General features: G+C 38.1%; 1 protein-coding gene across 1 annotated transcript; it reads right to left on the bottom strand.

Moving 5' to 3' along the window:
• Positions 1-26,795, bottom strand: LOC139122530 (prolactin-releasing peptide receptor-like). Its single transcript, XM_070687996.1, has 5 exons — positions 26,722-26,795; positions 16,792-17,371; positions 9,316-9,717; positions 8,500-8,715; positions 1-2,337 (listed from the first exon to the last, which is right to left on the bottom strand). The coding sequence occupies exons 2-5, from the start codon at positions 17,218-17,220 to the stop codon at positions 2,119-2,121; spliced, it is 1,266 nt and encodes a 421-aa protein (XP_070544097.1). The 5' UTR covers positions 17,221-17,371; positions 26,722-26,795; the 3' UTR covers positions 1-2,118.
• Between the last annotated feature and the right edge of the window lie 879 nt (positions 26,796-27,674).

Raw genomic sequence — 27,674 nt, 5'->3', positions numbered from 1 at the left:
ATGTGGACTGAGTTGTTTTATTGGAGATGCTCCAAGTAAGGGTAACGCTTATACAATTTACTTTGAAGGGATTCATGGTTTGACTTTTGTTAACATACCTATTGTACTTTTTTATTGCACACACAGATTGTGCTTTTTATTGATTTACAAATAGCGCGTGAATACGTAGAAGGTGAAATTTACAGGAGAAGTAATCTATCTCATTGCATGTTACATCTTTAGTAACACAGTTGACATTCCCCAAATCAAGTAAATTTGGTGAACCCATAAAGGTAAGACAGATATATCACACTGTTGATTTCTTAGGCACTCATTATACTGACCGAAAAAGGGCCCGCATAAAAGGCACACTCTAAATCATTTCATAGTATTAACATTGAATAATATAACGATATGTTGCCTATACTACGGAGCGTAAAATGCTTCAAAATAGTTATCATTAGTTAATAAAAACAAAATGTCAGCTTCAATTAAATCGGAAAAGACCGAATAGGGTACGTTCACTTTATGCTGTTTTTTCCTATTGGTCGTATGATTTCGGAAGAAATACTTTTCTGGCTGATATTTTAGCACTTTTTTATCCAAATTTTATTTCAGAGGAAAATTGACATTTTATACACTAACGATAGATATTTTTGAAACAGTTGGCAACGTACAATACACTCAAAGTCTCTGAAAATTCAAAAACACCCAAAGGACTTCTCCAGAAAATCTACAGGACTATTTGAGGTCAAACAATCGACAGTCTATAAATGATTGTACAGTTACCAGCGAAATATACAAGTTAAATATACATTGAACTGAAAGAGTACTCTTCCTTTTGAAAAAGTTGGAATTGAACTTACATCAATGTAGACAAAATTTCTTTTAGCCCCACTTTGCCTCACTGGGTAATATATCAATCGATGACTTTCCTCGGAGGAACAACCACGTCAACTCCAACGTCGATGGGATTGAGAATAAGGTAAGGTTTAATTCTAGGGCGGAGGTAATAAAAAGCGTATGACGTCTTTGGTCGTTATTTTGATGTACCACATTCTTTAGAATGACAAAGGACAGGTTTATTTACTGAACTTAAGTCAGCGCGCCTTTATGATACAACACTTTTAGGGTCTGTGATGATACATAGCATTTTCGAAAACTTTCATTTGTGTAGTGACTCTCCTAATTGTGAAGATAGCATATAAAAATTCCTTTTGCACCAAACATTATTATTGTCTCGCATCCAATAGAAATCACAGTTGCTGGTGTAGGTAAAAGATTGGGTCAGCCATGCATTTGACTGATCTAACTTCAAGTAAGTAACAGTACGAATCAAGTTGGCATCTTACATGTGTGTCCCTCTCGAGGTTTGCGATATGGCTCGTTTTAATCATCCTGAACTCTCGTTGTTCTTCAACCATTAAACGGGAATATATACCACTAGACAATGACGATATTGATGGCACCAAAGATACTTATAGATCAGTAAAAAGGTCACCCTTACGCTACCTAATACAATCACAGGAGAGAGTACATCTACGGTTAATTGTTGAACACCAATTGATACGAAGAAAATAACGGCCACTCTGTTTGGTAAAGACCAACTTCACGACTCACATTGGAAATGCAGCTTCTTCTTCGCACCTCGCCCTGTAGGGCACTAGTGACGTTAATCTTTCAATGACAATTCACGTTTGATGACAGCATGAAAGGCCGTTTTGCGATCAGGTTTTACTCATACATGTTCTTTCAGGGACTTTACTGGAGTGTATGGATACTGAAAATATTCTAATCAACTTTGCCATCGAAACTGTAGAGTTTTCTTGTATATTATCATAGAATCATCATAATTGTATATTTGCAATCTAGCTACTGATAATTGATACTGTTCTTCTTCTAATGAATGAGCAAATAAGAGAAGCAGTTGCGCCTTATTCAAAGGCCTACAAGGTGTACCATAAACTAAGACCAATGTATATTGACAGTCAAAGCTGAAAGGCAGACGTAGTATATATTGAAAACATGGAACGCAGACCTATTCATGGAAACATTTGCTGCACTGTTCGACGTACATCTAACGTCTTGTCTTATTTCGTAACCAAGCAGCTGAATCCCCTTAAAGGCGTCATTGCGTTGTTATGCGGCAAAAGTGTCCGATTTTTCTTTGGTAATCAGTGACAGCTTGGGCCGACGCGAGTCTGAGCTCCTTCGTCGTGTGTTGGTCGACATGCCAGTTCCATTCGAATACAGATTGGGGAGTGAAAACAAACGTTTCCTGGATCGCTGGCAGGTACACGGTGATTTTTCGGGACTGCAACAAAGTCCACAGCGCATAACTATTTCCTTGACGTCAACCTAGAAAAACAGTTTTAGAATTTATCGAGAGAGAGAGAGAGAGAGAGAGAGAGAGAGAGAGAGAGAGAGAGAGAGAGAGAGAGAGAGAGAGAGTATCTCTGTGTGTACCTGTAAGTGTGCTTGTTTGTTTTTGTGTGCGAACTGAACCAAGCCTAGGGACAACGCGCATAATATATAAATAAACTTAAGTTAAAGAAAGAAATATAAATGTGAATACAACAGACAGTCAGCCGATCATCCGATACCTTGCAGCAACTTGTCAAGATGATGGCTTATACTTCAAGGTATGTATTAGAATTATAACATTCTTTTTTCACATTATAAAAAGTCACATACCATTAACGATTATTACTGTTTTTTTCATTCTTTTTTCACATTATAAAAAGTCGCCTACCATCCACGATAGTCTGTGGGCCGACCGAGTCTATCGTTTCAGAACCTTCAGAGCAGTTTTATCCGACAAATTATGTGTATAAATAGAGAGTCCTTACTCTCCTTTCACAGAAAAACCAACGTTCTAGTAAAAAAGAAGTTTCATTGTGCACAAAATTTCGCTGAAAAATCACGAGTTTACAGAGTATGCAAATAGGTATCAAAGGTCATTATCCGTACCTAACCCGTTTAAGAACAAGCGTCGTCATTGGTGATTGCGTCAATTGACCAATCACAGCGCACGTTAGAAGCAGTGCAAGATGGCTGCCTCTATGAGCAGGGAATGCATATGCCATTCCGTCAAAACAAAGAAAAATGAGCCGATTTGCTCTTTTACGGACAAATCTTGGGCAAAAATACTCCATTGTATTAACATATGGAAGAATTCTGACAGTGTGGAGCAGGAAGTCGCACTACAGTTCAACCTAGAATGTCGCGATTAGTCGGGCTATCAGCGTGTATGCTATCAGCGTTTCACAGATAAACTGCGTCTAGCTCAAGCAGAAAAGCGTAAAGGGAAAGGCAAGCTGCGTAAAACTCTCGTGCCAGATGAACCAGCTCAATCAGCAGAAGAAAAACATGACATCAATGAGCAAGGTTCTCCTGCAAAGCGATATCTGAGGTCGAATCCTAGTTTTACTGCCATTTCAACGACCAAACGCCGAAGTACACATATACTACCACCGATATGCATTTTATGTAAGGGCGAGAAACGAAAACTTGACCGCTTTACCCAAAAGAGGTCACTTGAAAAACTAGTGTCGTGTGAAACTGACGGACGTACATTAATTAAAGCTGCTGAATCGAAGAAAGACGAGAAGCTTCTGCTTCAAATAAGTGGTCAGGACTTGGTAAGCATTGAATTGAAGTATCATAAATCATGCTATCAAAGTTACGTCAAGTGTGTAACATATACCTACCAGAAAAAAGCAGAGGAAGACAGTGGTATTATGTATGCTCCAACCTTCAAAAAAATTTGCGAGGAAGTGGTACAGAAGAGACTAATTGATGGCAATGAATGTATGCAGATGAATGTTTTGAGAAACATCTTTGATAAAATGATCAAGGACAATGAAGATACTGATGCATCCACATATCAGACTTCATCTTTGAAAAAGAGGCTGCAAAAGAGATTTGGTGACAGGTTCATGTTTGTTCGGCCAGGCATGAGACAATGTGAACTAATAATATGTCAACAAGAAGAATCTTCCTCGGTTAGTCAGATTTTGAACATAACCTATACAGATTCTGACAACGAAGAAGATGGAGTAGAGTTACAGTCAACAACAACAATTTCTGAAAACGGTCAAGATGAAACGCTTGAGATGGTGCACACTTAAATGCATATATGTAACCTACTTGAACAAGTGGAAGGTGTCAAAAGTTGGCCTCCAAAGGCAGAAGACCTACACCAACAACAACCGAACAAAGCAGAGATATTGTACCTACAAAGCTGTTTAAAGTCCTGGCATGGTGTACTGGCACTTCAAAGGACATTCTGCCAACAGACCGTGTTGAAGTATCCGCTGATGCTGAACAGAAGTTGTTGTCAATTTGTCAGGATATCATTTCCTTGTCATCTCAAGGACGGAAACTCACCTCTAAACATTTGTCACTTGGTATGGCAGGTCGTCATGTGACTGGATCTTCATCATTGATAGGATTACTCAATGGTTTAGGGCACTGTGTTTCACACTCACAAGTACTAGAGCATGACACAGCACTGGCTATTCAGCAACTTCAAGGTGACGGCTTTCCACCAGGATTTTGTCAAGAAGTATTCACGACACTGGTGTAGGACAATAATGATTTCGGTGAAGAAACTCTCAGTGGTAGGTTGAGTCTATTTATTATTTCTCATACAAGATATTGGTCATTGAGGGAGGATGTGCCTTAAAATGATTGTGAAAATGTAACTAATGACAGTTTTTACTTCAAGTTTTGTCACAATGACTACGATGAAAGTCACACACAATTTGTATTTTATTTTGTTATGGTTCACAACAGTTGTTTCCATCTCACTTTACCTTTCAAGGGAAAGGAACAACTCACAATACAAATGGTATTATCATTCAGAGGAGCCATGGAGATGACTCTAATGGAACTGACAGAAACCAATCTACTCAAGTTACAATCACAAAGTCAAAGCAAAGGACACTGCAAGTTCTGCAGTTCAAGGGAGGTACTAGGTAGACAACATTGTCATTTGCGGTCCTGATACAGATGTCTTCATGTTAGCTGTGAGTTGCGCTCATCAATTACAAAGCAAGCTGTTCCTACATCAAACCAGCAAAAATGGTCAGATAATACATATCAACAAAATAACAGAGGCCTTGGGAGATGAAACTGCACAGGCTCTTGTTGGTCTTCATGTGTTTTCAGGTTGCGACAGTGTAAGTGCTTTCAGAGGCAAGGGCAAGAAGAAGATGGCAAATATGCTGCTAATGAGTGATACTTACACTGATACATTCCACACAAATTGAGTCATTTGTGTGGATTGTATGGTCAAGATAAATGTAGTGATGTGAATGAAGCAAGATACAATTGCTTTCATCTTGGTTCACAAAATGATGGTGCCCTCCCTCCAAACAAAGACAGTCTGAAATTGCATACACAGCGTGCAAACTACCAAACAGCAATCTACAGGCTATGTTTGCAAGCCAAAATGGATGCACCTAGCCCACATGGACATGGACGGATAGTGCAAGACTCAGAGTTATCAATCCAGTGGATGTCATTTCCCCCTGCACCAGATTCTATCATCAATTTTGTAAGCTGTAAATGCAAGAAGTCTGGATGCTCTTCAAGATGTTCGTGTAGAGAAGTGGAATTGCCGTGCACTGAGTTGTGTCAGTATGTTTCCTGTACAAACACATACACAAAGGAGCAAAATAAATGTGTAGAAGATGAAAGTGATGACAGCTGTTCAGACATTGACAGGGATCCTGAATGAACTAACATTCTGTATACCTGCAATGTGAATGAAATCACAGTTGTTGTTTAAAACATACGAAGCTCTATTCAGCAATTTAAAAATATATTACACTAAATTCATAGACTAAATTGATAGAATTACATCAAGTATTACTTAAACTGAGAAAACATAAATGAAATGTTTGCTATTTTGCCACAGAGAATGCTTCTACACAGATGTCTGGGTTCGGGGTAAAAAAGGCAATTTTTGGTTAGTTTTATGAATATTTTGACCATTAAAGCAGTTCTGAGTGCATATATCTCAACAACATGGAAAAATACTTCATTAAACATAATTTACAATATATGGATGCAGATTTTTTAATTTAAACCAAAAAATATAGGAAACCTGAATTTGGGTGAAATAACATCAATTTTGGTAAAAAGTCAGAGGTTTCACATGTAAGTCAATTACTATACATCTCTTACTTAGACTACAGGAACAAAAAGTGGTTATTAAGCCACAAACAATGCTTCTATACAGGTGTCTGATTCTGGGGTAAAAAAGGCAATTTTTGGTCAAATCAGCAATTTTAGTCAATATTTTGACCATTTAAGTACTTTTGTGAACTTTTTTTCATGATACCGCAGAGAAATATTTCAGTGAAATTAATTTACAATGTAACAATGCAGATTTCTTCATTTTCACCAAAAAATAGAGAAAACCTCAATTTTTGGTCAAAAATCTCATTCCTGAAGCTTACATTTTTCTTGAAAATTCACTTTTTAAAATTAGTGTATTATGAACAATCATTTTCAGCTGACATCTTGTAGATAAAAGATCCTCTGAACGAAATTCAATTTCTAGAGCCTTTTTTAGAGTTCGGCCCACAGACTACGAGTATTACTGTTTTTTGTGAAAACATACAAGAAAAAATGTTCGTGTTTCTGTATTTTCCACTTGAAATAATAAAAATAATACCCCTGAGTGGATTCATGATTCATGTCTTGATGGAGAAAGTAGTTTTCAAAAAGCAACCTTTCCACATCACCAATTGATGTAAATAGGTATTCCAAAAGTTGTTGGGTCTCAATAGCCTTGTGTCAAAATTAATATACGAAGTAAGTATATTGCGTGTAAGTTTATTACGTTTAATTTTTTTAATAGCAATCACCTCTTTTGTAATATTTTCTGTAGTGGGTCTTACTCTTGACCTAGACTTGCGATGTTACGTAGTAGTAGCAATCTTTTTGCACGACGACTCCACTTCCATAATTATACACTTTCGCTGATCAAAATCGATTACCGCGACGGTTTCCACCCCTCCTGGTAAACAATCACGGAAAGGTTGAAGGACATTGTACGTTGCATAAGGTATTACATCATGATTAGAGCGAAGAGGGTACATAAAAAGTCATCTGACTCGATGAAAGGAAGAAGATAACGACTTCTTGACTAAACCGCACATGGGAATTTCAAGCCGTCAAGTAAAAGAGATAAATCATGTATACATACATGAATATATAAATGAAATATGTACTAAAGCAAACGCCAACACGATAAGTAGCTGGGAATGATTACGCAGGTGAAGAAAATATTCCACTCGAGCCCTTTTCTTACACAAATAAAATGTATAACCGGGACTAGACGGTAAAATGTCGGCGTTATTGAAGATAAAATTTGTTTTTATTAGAAGAGCTTTTAATTTTGCGCTGAAAGACTTTTCTGTCATCTAATCTTATAGTTGCAACAGCTGTTTACTGTCTTTAAGTAAATATTTTATTTTAGTTTTATCACTCAAACAGCCGTATTAGACAGTATTAGACAACACGGAATCTGACATTTAATAAGTAAACAAAAAGGGAGGGGGAGAATCCGTGGCAAGTTGCGTCCACCGCTTCTGATTCTGTGATACTTAATTCTAAAACATTTGTTTTGACATTTTCGATTTGTAATTTCCATTATTTTAATCGTAATAATGCGCAAGCCTTTGGTCTTTTATCTTGAATGAAACAGACCGGAGATGCAAGATATCCCAGTTTTCATATATTGCAAGACAATGGAACCAACTGTAAATTCAATAGGTCAAGTTGTCGTTTGGCGTGGCCAATCACGTCCAGGTGATGTAACGTCTGAAATCTGTAACAATAACTATAAAATCGTGAACACTGCCTTTATCCCTTCTATACTCTGAAATTTAATATTCAATAAGGTCAACTCATAATTGGCTCTCGCATAAGGGTTTGACACCATTGTTTTGACCCGACGCGCGCGCCCTTTATCGTTCGTTTGATCTGAACTAACGGCGGTGTCAGCTCCGATCAAGCGCACTCGCGTTCTTCGGGTCAAACCAAAAGGGTCAAACCTACACGTGATAATCTATTATGAGTTGACCTGTTTGAATATTACATTTGTGGAATGGAGAAGGAATAAAAGCAATAGGCACAATTTTATAGTTACTCTACGAATTTTCAACAAAAGATTTCAGATTTCACATCACGTGGACGTGATTGGTCACTCCAAAACGACTCCGTGGCTCGTTGAATTTAAAGTTGGTTCCATTGTCTTGAGATATATGAAAATTGAGATATCTTGCATTCTCCTTCTGTTTTATATAAGATAAACGATTAGGAATGCCACGTCGTTAAAATATGTAAATAGCTACGGTGTTCGTTTCTTTAAGCGCAAGTATACCAGTATGAGATTTAAAAGAAACGGATATTCAAATATTCTAAGAGTAACCCTGAGCAACCAAATTTTGTACTCTTTCCCCTCTACAACACGATGCTACGATGAAACAATAAGAATGTACCTACCCGAAAAGTGTCATTTAAGAACGTATAGATGATGGGATTCATAAAACTGTTTGACATCGCAAGCCACAGGACACAGGCATTGACTTTCCTCAGCGTATTCTGCCGATCGTGATCATCAAAAATGTACGGTGAGAACATCTCAATTAAGTTGAACACTTGAAGAGGCAGCCAGCACACAGTGAATATTAGAACAACAACGATCAACATCTTGATCACCTGTCGGTGGAATAGAAATTACCGCCCGTTTAGCAGTTTTAGGCAGTTTGGATGGAGGCTATTGCACATTTTACTTCTCTATAACATCAATTTACTGTCTACCTATATCTCCGTTTTACCATATGAATAAGTCATGCCTATGACAAAAAATAAATGGTGAAAGGTCCTTCTTACAGTATGTATGTATGTATGTATGTATGTATGTATGTATGTATGTATGTATGTATGTATGTATGTATGTATGTATGTATGTATGTATGTATGTATGTATGTATGCGTTTACCCTCCGATCATATCGCGAACAGGACGTATGTATGTATGTATGTATGTATGTATGTATGTATGTATGTATGTATGTGTGTGTGTGTGTGTGTGTGTGTGTGTGTGTGTGTGTGTGTATGTATGTATGTATGTATGTATGTATGTATGTATGTATGTATGTATGTATGTATGTATGTGTGTATGTATGTATGTGTGTATTTTGTATACTTATTTTTGTACATAGGTAGGTAGGTAGGTAGGTAGGTAGGACGGTCGGTAATTACATTTAGCTATAAAAGTAATTTTTGGAAGGTAAGAAAAACGGTCATGTATTCCTACCTTCTTCTTGTTATTATAATACATTTTGTCCCTTTGTCTGTCTGGATTACCAGGAGGTTTTCTTCCCCACAATTTTCTCCCAATCCTGAAGTATGCAAAAAGGAGAGCTGACAATGGCAAGCAGTATGTTATTAAAACAATACATATTTCATGTACTGTTTCAGCGGCTGTTGAGGGCCACCATTCGGTGCACAGGTAGACAACTTCCTCTCCGTAGTTGAATGGTTTTGCTTGAGCATACGCAGCTTGTACAGATCCCAACGGCACTGAAGCCAACCATATTGATGCTATCAGGACTTTCACTCTGTTTTTGGTCACTCTTGCCTTCAGGGGCCACATTATGGCCATGTATCGATCGATGCCAATGATAGCCAATGTGTAGACACTCACAAAAACAGATACCTTGAGGTAAGAAAAATGGAAAAGGTATATATTTGGATCAAGCTACCATTTAAGAAAGCTGACTAATTCCATATTTGTTATTCTAAGCATGCAGTACATCATATGTATAGATTGTATTTCACTTTTGTTTCATTTACATGTTTATTTGACTTCAGTAAAATAACTTATACATTTAACTTACAATTTACGAAATGAAATATTTCACATAACACATCACTTAAAACCTTGATGCTTTGTTCTCGAGCTTTCTATAAAAGCTCATTTTTATTACTATTGTGGATGGCAGAAGTATTTTAAATTTCAGGTATTGCATTCATGTATAGCCCGTTTTCGAAATAAAATAGGCAAATTTACTAATTTGCCTATTGTTATTTTCATTTCGATCCATCCTACAATAATTTTAAAATGCAGTGACAGTTTTAGTATTTTTCAAAAATATCGTAAACAGATTTTCATATAAATCTGGCAATTATACAAACCTTATATCGTTGTTTATATCTATTTAATTGCACAATACAATAATCTCAGATCAGTTGTCACCCTACGTATCATAAATTTCCAATGGAAAGAATGTAACTTTGACCCTTGATTGATTTTCGTATCTAGCATCCACGACTTATTTGCATCAAAATTACAAACAAGTTCATTGCATTTTTCAAGCTGAAAGTGTCCTTCTTTGGTCTTAACTATTTGCATCAAAATGTCATGAATAACCGTCTCAGGATTGACTACAACATTTTGCTATTAAATTTAAAGGCTATTTACAACCGGAGTCCTGCATACATCTGAATTCTACCAAAGCCCTATATTCCAACTCGTACAATCCGTTCATCCACAAAGAAACGTTTAACATTTATAATCTACAAAACCATCACCTATGGTGGCCAAACATTTTCATAGGCTGCAACTAAACTAGCTAATGCACTACAATTCGACATCGAGGATCCCAAAACTTGAAAACTTTAAAATGAAAACTGAAAACACACATGTACTCCATAACATACAATTTGGTTTAGCAATAGAGCGTAATAAAGCAAAAGACAGTTTTTATTATTATGGCACTATATAAACTTTGTTGAATTGATCGGTTAATTTATAATTATCTGATTAATTTAAAGTCTGTACATTGAGTTCAATACTAATTGAATTGGTCTGATAGATATTAATTGAACTTCCAAGCCTTCATAAAAGGTCTCTTTTTTATATGCTTCGTCAGTTGGCTATGATGTAATATTGATACCTCTAGATATGAACGTTAGAGTATTCCTTAATACTGAAAATGACTCAAAAAATTCGCATCATCTTAACGCTCAACCGATACTATTACACTGAACACTTATGTACATATTTTAAAAAAAATCATTTTAATATCAGCTTTTAACCAAAACGTACAAATGACACACGGTATTCGAGGAACTCACTTTTCGATTTTCAAGTAGACTATTCAAATGGTGAACGCCTCTGACGCCTTCTCAAACCTTTGCTTTTCTGCTGACTTTTAAGAGCTTATGGATACAGATGCAGCACTTAATGGTTTTGACATGTCTTTTAATTTAGGCAATCTAGCTGAGTAAACTGTACGTAAAACGCTACTAATCACGATTTATAAAATGCTATTATCAATGCATAACCCCCATTGCGCCATTGTAAAAGTCTGAGTTCGTGTCTGTGTAATGTCTATGTGTGTGTAGCATGTATGTGTAGAGCATTTGTGTTCGTTTAACTTAAACAGAACCATCATGATGTGTCTTGTAAATCTGATTTCAACTGATTTCCATGACCCCGCCAAACAATCATCATTAGTGTTAGGCAGTCAGGCTTTTAGGTGGTTTTCACCATTTAAGCATGCATACAGGATCGAGGGCACTTTTTTCCCAAATTCTCTTGTCGTGTGACTCGTGTAGTACACCTGCCTCAGACAAAATCAGTTCGGTGTGTAAGGATAGTTTTCTTTATTCATTCCCTGATAAACTGGTGGCAAAAAGTATGTTGTAGGCAAACGCAGCTGCGCACCATGACGGATCAAAAACAAGATAAAATGTTCAAATGGTTGAGCACTAAAACTATGGTTTACTATCGCCATTTTTAGAATTACAACTATTTGCAGTTTAATGACTCGAAAACCGATAAGAACAACAGTAAAAACGATGTGGTCTACGATGTTTTAATTATATTTTATGAGAAAGACTGCATCCCATAACTCTCGAAGTGATCCCAATACAGATTACACTGTGTTTACGAAAATCATCAGGGAGCCTGGCGGATGAAATGAACATTGGGCACTGGAGTTTTAATCGATGAAATGAAAACAGCGTCTAGTATACTGTATTAACAAGTGGAATCTGTGTTTTATCACAGATGTGTTTTGTGATTACACCTAGCTATCTGCCTTCCTTACATCTTCACTGTCGTCCCCTTAGCCAATCGGCTCTTCTACCCATGACTGTTATCAATCATCCTTCCCAGCCAATCAGCCACGTTTGCACACGACACTACATAATCAAGCCTTTGTCTCATCGCTCCAATTAATTCATTCATTCATTCATTCAGCCGCTGAGTTCATGCCATACCAGCTCAGAAAAAGACTAAAAGCTCTTCGGACACATCAGGCAGAGACGTTGAACTCACTTTCTGCTCGTTGTCAGACGTTCCAGTGAGTTCAACGTCTCTGCCTGATGTTTCCGAAGAGCTTTTAGTCTTTTTGTTTCCCACTGTGCCACCTTCCGTCACCTGAAATTGTCCACTACCAAACTGTATCTAGCGGGAATACGCTCCTATTACATTATGAATGGCCATCGCAATCCCCTCGTGTCAGAATACGGCCAACCTCACCCACGCCTCAAGAATGTTCTCAAGGGGATCCACCGTGTACAAGGCTCAAGCACAAGACCACGCCTCCCCATTACAGCCGACATTCTCCGGCGCATGTGCAACATCCTCAACGAAGGATTATTCGGCCCATACGTAGACCTTCTGTTGCAATCGGCATTCCTCCTTGCCTTCTTCGGGTTTCTACGCTGTAGCGAGTTCACATCCACCACCCATAAGTTTGACCCCCAGCGTAACCTCTGCTTCGGGGACGTTACCACCACTGCATCCAACGGACAAGTCTCCTGTCTGTCAGTACGACTGAAGTCATCAAAAACTGACCAATTTCGCCGCAGCTTCAACCTGCGCCTCTTCCCCACGGGTACCGCAATCTGTCCTGTTTCCACACTACTTCGCTTCATGTCTGTCCGTCAAGCTATGTGTCCAAGTGCATCCGAACCCTTTTTCCTCCTGCCAGAAAGAACATCTTTAGACCGCAACACGTTCACAACATTTCTGCGGACTGTTTTATCACGTATCGGCCTTCGACCAGATTTCTTCGCCGGCCATTCCTTCCGCATTGGAGCAGCCACTTCAGCCGCAGCATCACAAATTCCAGACCACCTGATCCAGACATTGGGCAGATGGTCCAGCAATTGCTATCGACTTTAAATAAGAACATCAGAAACTTCCTTGCGTCATGCTTTTCAACGGCTAGCCTCCTAATTCTCATGGCACCACCCTGTTTATTTCTGGACTCACTGGGTGCCTAGTCGTCATTGCAGTCAGCCTCATTCCATTGCACTATGACTCAAACGTTACATGTCTCGTCGTGTTCCACGCCTGTGTTCTGTCACCTAACGTTCCTCCATGTTGTTTCCACCTGGGCTCGCACAGTTTACCTGTCCCCCAGGACCCCCTCCCCCAAGCCGTATCATCACCATGATGATCCCTTGGGTGCGAGAACCTTGTCTTCGTTCAATGTTTCCACCCGGGCTCGTACAGTTTACCTGTCCCCGGGACCCCCTCCCCCCAAGCCGTACCACCACTGCGGTGATCCCTTGGGCGCGAGAACCTCGTCTTCGTTACATGTTTCCACCCGGGCTCGCACAGTTTACCTGTCCCCCGGGACCCCCTCCCCCCAAGCCGTATCACCACCGCGGTGATCCCTTGGGTGCGAGAACCTCGTCTCCGTTCATCACGTTTCCACCTTGGCTCGTACAGTTTACCTGTCCCCCAGGACCCCCTCCCCCCAGGGGTATCACCACCGCGGTGTTCCCCTGGGTGCGAGAACCCCTTTACTAACATCATTCTCAATTTCTTCCCTCCTTTTGGGGGTCACTCCAGTCATGCTTCCTTCGTTTGGGCTTTGGATTCCATCCTGACCCCCATTTCTCGGGAATTCCACTCCTTTCCCACATTGCGGCCTCTCAGGATGGATTCATCATCAAGGTCATTCAGACCTTGACCCCAAGGTCACCAATGACCATTGCTCGGTTGCTTGACTGAAGGGGCCCTCTCCCATATATTTTGCTCATATTTTATTGTAGGTTAGTTTGCTACTTATATTTTGACTGTTTTGTATTGTAAGTTTTGACAGTACTTAGTTTGAGATCTGCGAGGGCACTAGTTCTATGCCCTTTACTGCTTTATTTTTGCCGTTTCATCTTTTGCTCTATTATATACTTTGTTGGCGTTTACGTTCTCCTTTTTGCAATAAACCCTCCTGTCTTTCATCAACTTAGCGGTGGTGTGTTCACAAATAAAGTTTTTAAGCTAATATCCTAGCTCTACAAATGTTATATAAAAATTCAACTTTGATTAAAAAAAAAACTTGAAGTATAAAAACTGGTGAGCTTAGCACACTGTGATGTAGAAAACTTTGATCTGCAAACTTCTCAAAATAGGACGTCAAGGTTGGAATATTAAAGTTATTTTTACTAAAGGCTTGCCTAAGCCATACAACAATACCATTCAAACATGAAAATACGACGCAAATATACAAATTGATCGAATAAAGACTGAGTAGGGCGACTTGTACCTCCATGGGATGAAATTTTTGCCCGAAGAACCTTGCGGATTACCACGCGTTCGAAAAATACTTCAAAGCTTCTAAATTGTATCGTTACGTTGCTATTCTACACTGCATTGAACACTGCTTTTGCGTTAGAGTAAAAAGAATAGTTGGAATAACAAGAATAATGTACCATAATGCATTAAACGTTATACCGCAAACGTCTAGCGTAAAAGTAAACAATCTCTTGAATGTTTGCCGTGTCCTCTAAAAACAAAGTTATCAACTGTCGCCAAATCATAATGTCTTATGATTGAATCAGTTGAAATTCTTCTATTTTGCGATCGCGTACAGATATGATGTCTTTAACCCTTTCAACGTAATGGAAGAGCGTCCACGCAATTCATATTGAACGGCTCGTTTCCATACTATTCAGCTCTCCTTCTCCTTCGGAGTCTAACCAAGTCCAGCCGAGTAGAATTCTAATGCCATATCACTAAAACTAGAAGTAGAGATTGGCTCTTTGTTTCTTTCTTCATCCGTATAGTGACAGCCGACTTGAGGCCATAGTTATTCAATAGAATAGACCAAGGTAATCGATGCTTCTCATTTAATGTAATTGTACAGTGAGCTGTAGCTGCTTGGGGAATTAAGCCAGCATAATTAGATCGCCCAAGAAGAATGATCGCAAGAAACCAGCATAGAGATTGATGATCGCTGTATGTTATTGCCGGGATAAATCTACAATTCCGTTGAAAAGTTGACTGTAGGTCCAGAGGTTCAACAAGAATCGATACCGGGCCTCAACGATAACACCTTCAAGACTCGCTTTGCTAATCACATGCAATGTTTACATAACAAGACATATGAAAATAGTATTGAATTATCAAAGTTAATTTGTTCTTTTAAAAACAAGGAATAGCCTGATGTGACATGGTCGATTATTGCCAGAGCATTGAGTTACTCTGAAAGTAGCAAATATAGCAAACTTGACCTGTTAGAGAAGCTAGAAATAATCAACGCTGATACATCTTGGCTGTTAATTTGAACGTTCTGAGCCCATCTTCAATTGTCGCCATTAATACAAATATTACTCTTCAAACGTCAATACAGCCTAAGACCATAGCCTAAAGGTACGTTACGTTCCAATCATATTAAATGAGACAAAGGGGAAATGAAGTCTGTCTGTCTGTCTGTCTGTCTGTCTGTCTGTCTGTCGGTCTGTGTTCGTCCGTCCGTCCGTCTGTCAAACTGAAGATCACAAGGTTTATGAAATTGAGTAATATGAATTATGTTTTCGCACTTGAAATTATTTACATTACATCACTCTATGAATATTAATGAGTAAGAGACTTGGACATGAAAGTCACGTTAATTCGCCTTTAAAACATTTTCCCGTAATTGTCGTGTGGATAGTGAACCTTTAATTGAGAATACGAATTTGAAAATACATAAGGAGTCTGTTCCATTCTCATTAACCTGCAAGTTATAGCAAGGGAAAAATGACCTTGTCGCCATTAATTACGACATTATAAGAAAAACTAGACCACTCGTAAATGCACCCACTGGACATGGCTATCATCATCACCATATCACATACGAATGTAAATCTCGCATGCTAGTGTTCGTGAAACGTTTTTCACGCTAAATTCAAGACTAACGTATCAAGATTCACGAGATAATGGTTCAGTATGCCTCCGAATGATTGTTTCACTGATATATAAGAGAATAAATAGTGTTTTGTTTGTTTACACAAAACACCAAGCTCAGACGATGGAATGTAAGAAAGCATGAAACTAACATGAAAATCGCATGGTATATCGACCAGCCGGGTAATTAAACATTACACATCGTTGTCGTTAAAATGGACTGCTGATTCGAGTATTTCGATCTCTATTCCTCAGTAATTTAATCGTTTACACGTTCCCTTTGTCCGGTAAAGGTATAGTGAATGCTCAGTTGTATGAAATCGCGATCGGTACATCACTTTACAGTACCATGAACATTGTGTCATATAATGAAAGCAGAAAAACTGGTATGTTAGAGGAACCGACAGATCACAAAAACCTAAATGATGGACAACTTTTGGTCATATATTTTGTAGGATAGATCTCAGACAGATAGCACATAGTATCTAAGACAGATAGCTCATATATGTCTATATATTTAGTATGAAAAGAAATGCCTGACGCGTTTACGATATGTGACATAAACTTAACGTTATAGAGCACAAAATGGGGAAGTTTACTTACGTGTTGTAGGAATATGACTGTCGGGCACATACCAGCGCTGAATATCCAATGTCCATACATGATAGTAGGAAAAGTAAACGGCATACAGAATATGGCCATCGTCAAATCAGCGACAGCAAGGTTTATCAGAAACCTGTTCAAGACCGTTTTAGATCGACCTACGAGTAGTACAATGATGACTCCGATGTTTCCTACGATAGACAGTGCGATATTAACACTGAATGCACAAATTAAGGTCGTTCTCCATTCAAAGGAAAGAGCCATTTCTTCGTATGTGGTGATCTCAAGGTTTTGTTCTGTTGGACCTGGTTGGTGTTCCTCTTGTTGTTGTTCTCTGCGTAAGGTCTTATTTCGTATAAATTCTCGCAGAAAAGCTTCAAGATAGTTAAGATAATCTGATGAATGGTTTGTATAATTTTCACTGGCCATGTCTTATTTTGCAGAGTGTATGAAATCTTCGAAGTGAAAATGTCAGCGGCTAGATATGTAGCTCTGTCATCTCGGAGTTTTCAGGATCAGCACAGACGTTCAACGCAAATGAAACTCGACACTGCGCATCATGTCGTCACAAAAGCAAGACCTGCAAGCAAATCAACATAATATATGTCAGCGTGAGTTGTGTGAAGTATTAGCATCCAAGTTTATGACCTCCTCATAAAACAGAATAACAATTTTCATACTTGATTTTCGTTAAAAAGTATTGTATTCAGCAAACTGTTCACTGTTCCTCAAGTCAATCTCACGTGACTTCATCGCAAAGTTTTGACCTGACGCCTGTGACGTAGAAGACTATTGTTGATGAAAGATTTAGTGTATCTAAGATAACGCCGTGGTGGCGGTAGACAGAACCCTAAAGGCAATCCGTCGAAGTCATTAAATAAACTCATCTTCCGAAGATATATTTTTATCTACATTATTAAACTCGACTATTGTATTCGGAATCGTCAAATGTATATTTCATCCCTTCTATCATATGATATATTGGTGAAATGCACTTCACTTTTGAGGCAAAGATGTGAAATCATCACGACGTCGACAGAAGTGCTCAAGTAGCAAAGTCAATGTTTAGATATACAAACCTTGCCGTGTAAGCCTAAAGGGGTTATAAATTAAAACAATAGACCCTGAGAAGGATTGTGTACATGTATTTAGCTTCAACGACAAAATTGGGAAGATAGACAGATTTTACAGCAAGTTGATGGAAACATTTTCAGCTGTATCGTTCTGGTCTATTTAAGTCCATAACGGTACGCAACAAATCCCTGAAATTCAGCTTTTGATAAAAAATTAAGTTTAAGTTTTATTACAACGGCGTTATTATGGAAATTCATGCAAATTGGTTCTGAAACTGAAACATGTACCAGGCGACGCAAACATCCAACTCGAGACGTGTTAAGCAAGTTCAGCGACTGAAACCGAAGTCATTGGCTGCAGCACATAAAAAGACAAAAATTCTACAAAGACTATGAGCCCCATGGATGATTTTTGTTCGGTAATCTATTCTTTTTTTTTTGCAAAAATGAAAAATTGAATTAAAGTACTACGCTTTCCAATCTACTTGTCTCAAAAAAGCCACATAAGACCTGTAATTGAAACCGATGTAATGCGAAGAAGTTCGTAAACAGGTTTATCCATAGGTTGAATTATGTAATGGTAACGCGATCCTCATGTATCCAGTTTTTATCGATCACAGCGGCTGAATTTGCAATGTCATTGAAACTCGACCAACCGTCGATGAACAAACATAAAAGGTAAGCTTATATGTACTTCATAAACTCACACACATGCATGCATATATCCGTCTATCCTATTACCCTCTCTCTGCGCACATAAAACATAACGATTCCCAAACTTTCGATATTTGTGTAATATCGTTCCAATAGAGAATGGAGATTGAAGTATCCGTCCGCCACGTGCCTTCATCTTCGTGAAAATGAAATAAGCCATATTGGCCAATTTATAACTATAAATTTAAAATGAAATTACATCAAATATCAAAGGATTAATGTGTTAGCAATTTTCTCGCTATTCGACAGGTAGCTTTTCACTTGTTTTCAAGGGTTGAAATTGAACGTAACGTCAACATCTCATGACGGATGTTTCCAAAGCGTCGGCGTAGATAATGTTACCCTATCATTGTTCTATTCTTACCGTCGTTACGGCGCCGTTGGGGATGTGTCTCCTTTGTTGTTGCTCGTGACCATATATTTATATTACCGGTAACTCCAAGAGAATAGATCAAGGTTTTCTTATGTGTTACTTGACATATCTCGTTCTTCGACCCTTTTCCGCTCCAAAAATATATGATAATTTATTTAATTACCGGAGCAGCAGAGTTGTCATTTTTTTGACATGCATATTTGCGTGTTACAATTACACTTGATAAAGCACTTAGCCGTATGTTAATTAAACAGGATGGATAGGCCAAGCATAATACCTGTCATAATGTTCATGTTTGTGGCATGAATGATCGGGTCTACGTTAATGGTAAACAGCATACATTTTTCCTTATGTACCTTGCAAGCCCTGGTCAATGACGCTACGTATACCTCTGATAACGGTATTTTTTGATAACGATCACACAAACGTAGTGCGTTTAAAATAATATGAAGCAGAACCATCTTCATTTTAAACAAATTTTATCAGCCACATTTGCTAAATTAATCTATGGGCCGCTGCAATTGGTGACATATCTGTATTATAAAACGAAATTTCATGCAAAAGTTTCAGCAAAGGGCAAAGGCAGATGACTACATTTTCCATGTCGATACCATCAACAAACATAATCGAGGCTAATTTGCATGATAAAGTTTTCCTTAACGAAAATCTAAGCCATTTCGCCGAGAACAGAATAAGCGTAACAGATATAATGATGCACTCAGCATGATACGTTTCTTGATATTCTCTAGTACAATCTTGAAAGCCACTTAAATAACATATCAGATGAAGATGAAGCTCGCTAAAGATATTGAGAGCAGATTAAAAACAACACTGCCTTCACAGCAGTCTTCCTTTGTGAATATTTCTGATTTACTGATCTTTCTGATCTTGGTCTTAACTTGTACACAAATTAGGCTCTTCAGTTCTCCTTTAGGTCAAATGTGACTTCTTTTACGCGAACTTTCAGTTTCAGGAACATGAAAACGTTAAAACGACATACTTAATGTATCTACAATGGAGTAAAAGGAAAACTTAAAGAATGCATGAATCAAGGTTTGACAATACTGTTATGGGTTTTGAGGATTGATGGTGCATTTAAGCCTGACAAGCCTCATCATTTGTCAGTGTTATTACATATATCCAAATCCAGAACAGGCAACCTATTTGAAAGTATCGTTGTGAATAAATAATTTAAAAATAAATAAATAAATAAATAAATAAATAAATAAATAAATAAATAAATAAAACCAAGGCTATATTAATGCAAATATCTCTTGCCTTTAATATGTCTAACGTTGAATTTTGATGGTAATGTTTGGTAAATGTGCAGGTAGCGATGTTTTGTTTCACATGTAGTTTCTGAAAATTACACAGCAACACATCGCTTGTATATTACTTCTGTATCTGTTACATAGGAACTCGAATTTAAACGCAGAATATGCCAAAAGATATTTCGAGGATATCTGTTTGAAATTCTTAGATATAATCTAAAATGTGATAACCATTCACACAAACATCAAATAAACATTAACACATTTGGGAATAAAGGAAATACAGTAGACATCTTTTTCCTACCCGCTAGCGTTATTTACATTGTATGGTATGAAACAAATTGATGACATATTGGTAGGTTTGACCAAAGTGTTACAATGTTAAGTGCTGACTCTGATGGTATATGTCGAAATCTGGATATTTTGCCACTGTCTTTCCTGGAGTCTAATCTGGTCTTGTACATTTTCATTATCAGTGATGTTTTAAACAAAGTCTGAACAATGTTTAATATTAAACAGGCATCAGACAAAACCAGTCTCAGTTTATGATTGCTAGACATATAGCGGGAAATACAGCTGGCACATTGAGTTATTAATACTTTACTTTGCAAAGCAATGTATTCCAAGGATTCTAGGACAATGCTGGCAGCCTAGCGCTTTGGGCACAATAGTTTGATTGTTGACCAAAAACATATCGTGGGACAGGTTTCAATTAAAATGTACTGGGAGAATTAAAGTGACCAAGCCATCGTATCTTTTCAATGGTTACCAGCCCCACAGCCCCAGGCAAAGCAAATAAAAATTATAACCTCACTGACTTGAAGCGCACGGCGTAGCTCACTAATTACATAAACTTCTATCGATTACAGGATACACATTAGCACCACGTCGTTGTATATTGCTATGGTCACAAAAATGTGGACCAGCTAAGATTACAGGTCGAAATCATAACTGAAATATATTTGTCTACTCTTCCAGATTGGGCCAATTTTGTTCAGTCTTTTGCATTTTCTAGGGTGTTTACACCTGCTCTAAGTTATGTTTGCAAAATATCTTTTATAAGACTGCGACGAAGTAGCGGAACGTTTTAATTTCGGTTACAATATTTACTCATTATACGCACTTACCTAAAATTGTTTATGTCAACTAAAGTGCAGTGCAAATGACACTACTACGAACACGAACAATATGTAGTCGCATGCTTCATCTGCGAGGAATGCTTGCTTGAAATAGCTTGCATAACGTAGTCACAACATAGGCACCAAGTCACGGTCAAAACCGCTCGGCTATATCCCCAGCCTTCAAAAGACTGATATAATAACCGAGATAATTTTGACTGCGACCCCTCAACACGCTGTATGAAGCACTCGCACTCACATATACTCGCTATCATACATCGCATGCAAACTTTATAAGAGCAATGAATATATCGCTTTACTGGGCAAAAGTAGACCTCTATAGTTAAATAAAATGGAGAATGAACATTGTCGCTATGGTGGCATAGCAAATAAGCAGCAACTTTAGATATGATGTAGTGCATTACGCGAAATCTTAGGACTCGAGCGTATGATTAATGCATACAACTGCATTTGAAGTAGGTACAGACAAAGTAACAGATACAGCTGAATTTTATTAATAACGATTAAATCCCATAGTTGCTAGTTGGTTTTCCTCACCTCGCTGCTAACCATCAAGAAGGGTGAGCTGTAGGCACAATCTCATTTGCTTGCCTTTGATGTCTGCAGTTCTAAAATCGCGACCTTTTAGGTGACAATTTGTCAATTGGCGAGTCCGTCTTTAACGAGGTGTCAAATGAATTTACCACACCCTGTTTATGCATTAAAAGACACTAAGCAATTGAAGAGGGCAAAAAACCAATACCTATCGATATTGTGTTGGCAGAGAAAACAAAAATAATCATTGAAATAAAATAAATTCATACATCAGTCACTTGAAGGTAAAGGAATGTTCCGAATATGACACTAATATATGAACATTCATCAACCGCATTTAATAATTCAAAATTTGCTGTACGCAAGGTGTTGAAAAGCAGTTCATACCAACGCTATCATCATAATTTATGTTGCTTGCAAGGGACAGCATAATAGCCATGAATGCACAGTATAATATATTTTCAATGGTTCTCAGCCCTATCTATACCTCCGGGCGAAGCAAACATAACCCCAATTACTTAAAGCTGATGGAGTTATTCACTATTTACATTAATACTGTCGATTAGGGGATAAACATTACAACGTTTGGTATAATTTCTATTCACACAAAAATAATGGCAAACTTAGACTACGGTTCTAATTCATACCTGAGATAAATTTGTCTATCCTTCCTGATAGCGCCATATTAGTTCAATCTTTTGCATTTTCTAGGATGTTTACATCTGCTGTAACTTATGTTTGCAAAATATTTTCAATAAGACTGTGACGATGTGGTTGAACGTTTTAATTTCGGTTTAAAAATTTCCCTAATATACGTACTCACCCGAAATTGCTTATGCCAACTTAAGGATGATAAATACCTTTTAGACACTTTCAGATTTTTATTTTTTTCTTAATTGAACATGTCCCAAACCCCAATAAAGTATATATTTTCTAAAAGCCCTGATATAGAGCTATCCGACCAAGCACAGTGCACGGTCATTATTTGCATAAGAGTCACGTGACAAGCGTTTTGCTGAACCTTCCAAAAACCGGTTTTCCCGGCCTTATGCAAACACGCTGCAAGATTTCCGGTTGGAATTTCTTCATTGACAAGCCTTGACAATATCCTTCAAAACTGTGTCTGCGATTTTTTCTCGGAGGCTCCATTCAAATTATATGGCGTGATAATTAAAATTCCTTGAAAAGCACCTTCGTCCAACACCTTTAAGAGCGCATTAAAAAATAACAAAGGCATGTAAAGGAAATCCCAGACACGGGTTTTGAGTTCATTATGTTTCCGTGGACGGTGTGCATTTCAAGCAGCTAGTGTTTGTGAGCGCGAATTGACGAGGTGCCAAAGAAGGGTACTTCATTCACACATTGAAGTCGAGAAAAACGCAAAAAACATGTTTTGATACTTCTACGCTACGGCATTTGATAATTAGACGTGCACGAGCCTCAACACGGGCATACTTTGTTACCAAGTGATGATGTCGGCCGGGAATAACAGTTGTTCAGAGAAAAAGTCCCAGGAAAATAAAATAAATCGCAGAAAACTACCAATTTTTAGAGCCTTGCGTGTCGATACATCGCCACAGCGAATGGCTTCAGAGGGAAAAACAATGACGTCAGCAGTCATTACTGATAGCGGGCGTGTCCTAATTTCATATTCAGATAAGCTTGTTTGCGTTCCCCAGATCACACTCCCCTCACACGCTATATAGACATTGCAGAACCGTAGACTTGACAGCGCGTACTATCGCACTAATTGCAAAGTTATTCTAGGACGCGCCATTGCGCAATAAAATCTCGAATGGCCCTCATTTCTACGTTTGACGCGCCACTAAGGGCGCAACATTATATGAATGGGTCGATCACGCAGAGTTCACGTAGTTCATACATTCGCGTAGCTCCCCGAAGGTCATTACCTCAGTCATAGTGTGACATGTAAAACGATTCAGTTACCTATCAACCTTTGCAATTAAATACCCACTACAGCATATATGGTGGTACATAGGAAGCTGGGTAGAAAGGACTGATGTAGGGGCAACGGTGTTTTGGAGCCGTACGCATGTGGCATGGCCGATGAATATAAAACAACGGCACTGGCCTCTGCGTAAAGGTGGAAAGCTAGTCGACACTCGGATTTTTAACGCCGGTATAGTTGATGAACCCAGGATGATCGGGCAGTCCCTTAAATTGAAGCGTTTGCAACGTCTACCGTCCTTACAAACGAAACGTTGAACACTGCAAGGAAAACATCTATGATCGTTTTGAAGAGCAACACATTTTAGGTCGGACACATCTCGTTTTCCAGAGTAGCCAGGTCTTTGCATAGAACAACACCGCTGTGTAAAACCCTTTGGCCAGAACCAATGATCGTAAATTTGCTAATACATACGAGTTATGTTTAAAAGTTGATGTATCGATCACTTTATTTAGGTCGTACGGGTTACAGTCTCGTGCTATATCAGTGTATGAGTAGCCTAATTGTCGATGCGTGCAAATCGACGGCCACTCTCGGAGAAATCCTACCGGTGCGCTAAGCTTTGATCATGATCGTTTCCACAGTCAAAATCACAGTCCTTAGCAATGTGTACAGTTGTTCAAGTCCGACATATCAATAATTCATCACATAAGTTACGTAAACAATTGAATCAAACCAAACGGTTTGCTGTTGCCATTATTGGGCCTGTTGCGTACGTACAAGGGACAACTTTGCAGTAGGCTTGGTTGGTTACGGGGCGCCTGATCTCCAGTATTCTCCTTTTCTTGACTTGATAGACTATTGTATTTTCTGCAGAAAATTCAAGGTTTTTACATGTGTGATGATGATGGCCCCCGATTTTCTAAAATGGCCCCCTTGGGACAGGAGTTGGGGCCAACAGTGGCCCGTTGTTTTTAAATCCTAGAATGAACACTGTGTAATTGTTTATCTAATATTGCGAAAAAGACGTCAACCACTGTAAAGCGGCGTGTGCAGGCTCCGACCAACCCTAAGCAAAGAGTGATAAAACGTCGCACTGCTGAGAAATCGTCGTTGACACGATATCTTGACCACACTAAGAAAAATGACTTGCTCTCTGGTGTAGACTATGTCTGGAACTGTACGAATACTTGTTTATTGGACTAGGCTTCGACAAACATTTAATTACGGTTTATTGTTTACAGACGAAAGTAATCCAGGTGTTTGGAGAAGTCACAGCACGTCATTATGTAAATTAGCTAGTGCAACGCAACGCTGTGTCACTCAAGATGGATTATGGAAATAGCAATGCAAATGTGTCCTCAATGTTTACAAAAGCTCCCCGATTTAACCGGGATAGCCACGTGCATTTGTTTTGATTTTTAAAAATCGTGAATTACATGGAAACCATCCCTTATCTTGAACTGGCGACACATCTCAATTCTGGGTCTTACTTCAAAGCGTATTCTCAGAGAATTTTGAAAATTTGACAGAAAAATGAACGATTTGGTATTTATCATCCTTAAGTGCAAAGCAAATGGCACGACTACAAATGTGAACCAGATATGAACTGAAAATGCTCATGTGTTTCAGTCGGTGTCTGTGAATGAAAACTTTTACCATATGTTTGCAACTTCATTGAAAGTGTTATGATCAACATCATGAGCAATATTCATAACAGATTAATTCCAAAGTTCATTAAGTATATAAATATGTAATTAGTCGAAATAATTTATATGACTGCTGTCATTGTATGGTCAAGTCCTTCAAGCTATATATGCCAAAGTGTGAAGGCTCATTACATATACAAATTATAAATTAGCTAACATGGAAATGCCAAATATCTTCAACTTATACAACGTAATTGTCTCATCAATACACATAGCAAGTTTCATAAACTTTGTTTAAAGTCCCTCTAGTCTTATATCCCTAATTGGGACAATTAATTAAATATGGACATTAGTGAATAGCTCAAGAAAACATGCTGAATGACTTTCAATATTGTTTTACCTAATATCATCAATACACATACCATGTTTTGCCAACTTTGATCAAGTTAATCAAGATATATATCCCTAATTAGGAAAATTTATTAAATATGTAAATTAAGAATTTGCTTAAGTAAAAATGCTTAATGACTTCCAATAATGTTGTATCGTAGTATCTTCAATGTACATAGTAGGTTTCATCAACTTTGGTCAAGTCAATTAAGATATATCCCTAATTAATAAACCTCATCAAATATGCAAATAAGCAATTAACTTTTATGTAACAACTTTACGTTTTTCATGGCGGATAAATCCTTGTGTGATCAACAATTGTAGCAAATCTCATATCTACATGTTTTGCCGTTTTCATTGTATGTCCGTTTATTCTAAAATCATTAACTGTTCAAATAAGCGTGAAATATGATAGCCACACACACCAAAAAACTAATTAGTTCTTGCCATTCTCAAACAGAATCCATCTGAGTCTGTTCTGTTAAGCCGTTTTGAGATATCGGGCACACGGACAAAAGCACACAGACACACGGACGGACATACATCGTTGCGACATTAGCTCACCTCTGTGAACATGTGAGCTAAAATATGTACACGTATACTTCATCTGCAAAAAATGCTTGGTTGGATTAGAGCTTGTTCCTTATTTCATGTACTTCAAAGTAGACCTATTCGCAGTATGGTTAAAGAAACGATGTAAAATGAATATTGCTGTCATGACGGCAAGCAACTAAGCTGCAACTCAAGATACTATATGATGTTGTGCATTCCGTGAAATCTGAGGGCTTCAGCACATACTGCATTTGAAGTCGGTTAAGATACAGCTGAATTCTATTATTAGCGATAAAATCCTATACTTGTTAGTTGGTTTTGCTCACCTTGCTGCTGATCTTCAAGAAGAGTGAGCCGAAGGCAGAATTTAACGTTGCTTGCCTTGGATGTGTGCAGTTCTAAAATCGCGACAGTTGAGGTGACAATTTTGTCAGTTGGCTTATCCGTCTTTCGCGAGGTGCCAAGTGAATGGCCCACGCCCTGTTTATGCATTAAATGACACTAAGCCATTGGGGAGTGCAACAACCAATAAGCGTATGGATGATTTTGTGTTGCAAGAGTAAACTAGCATATTCACTGAAATAAATTAAATTTATGCATCAGTCATTTGAAAATAACGAAATGTTCCGAATATGATATTTATATATGAAAATTGAAAAGTCATATTTAATAATTCAAAATTTGTTTTGCGCAAGGTTTTGGAATACAAAAGCGAAAACATTTTATAAAAACACTATCGGTCCCATCGTAAATTTTTGTCGGTTTGAAGCGACGGCACAATATTTATACTGTAAATGATTTATATGCCCTGTCAGGCATAGTTCTGCTCCACGTAAATTATTATCGCACTTTTAAGGGTTCAAATGTCTATTTACCGGTCAACTATCAGTCTGCTTCATGTGTTTTGACCTGTTGCCAGGCAATAGCGTGCCGTGGACCTCGACATAAATGCATAAATAGGGTAAGATCAATTTTAAAACCGCCTTCTTTAAACGGGGAGTATTATTTATCGGTCTGGTTAGATAACCATAACAATAATCTGCTGCAATTTCTATTTTAATTGTTTTGCTAGTATACTATTAAATAGGGAGAAAATGGATCTGGTTTTGATATTCTAGGGGGAACTCCCACTGGCTCCCTTCGTATAGAGCTATCTTACTTGCCTAGCCTCATCTTTTGCACAGTGCAGACATTTTAATTAGAGACCAGCTAATTATGTAAGGTTGTCCGCTTTGATGCAGATGTAACCCTTGAAATATTGATCATTCGTGAAACGTAC

Source organism: Ptychodera flava, chromosome 22 (genome assembly GCF_041260155.1).
Source record: "Ptychodera flava strain L36383 chromosome 22, AS_Pfla_20210202, whole genome shotgun sequence".
In the NCBI taxonomy this organism is placed as follows: domain Eukaryota; kingdom Metazoa; phylum Hemichordata; class Enteropneusta; family Ptychoderidae; genus Ptychodera; species Ptychodera flava.
This window is presented reverse-complemented; position numbering and strand designations above follow the sequence as displayed.

What these genes read in the sequence shown, in the direction of transcription:
- LOC139122530 (XM_070687996.1), bottom strand. Translation starts at nt 17,220, where the DNA reads ATGGCCAGTGAAAATTATACAAACCATTCATCAGATTATCTTAACTAT. An exon ending in CAGTCATATTCCTACAACAC is followed by an intron (nt 9,718 to 16,791) that starts GTAAGTAAACTT and finishes TCTTACCTCAAG; the next exon opens with GTATCTGTTTTTGTGAGTGT. An exon ending in ATTATAATAACAAGAAGAAG is followed by an intron (nt 8,716 to 9,315) that starts GTAGGAATACAT and finishes TTCCACCGACAG; the next exon opens with GTGATCAAGATGTTGATCGT.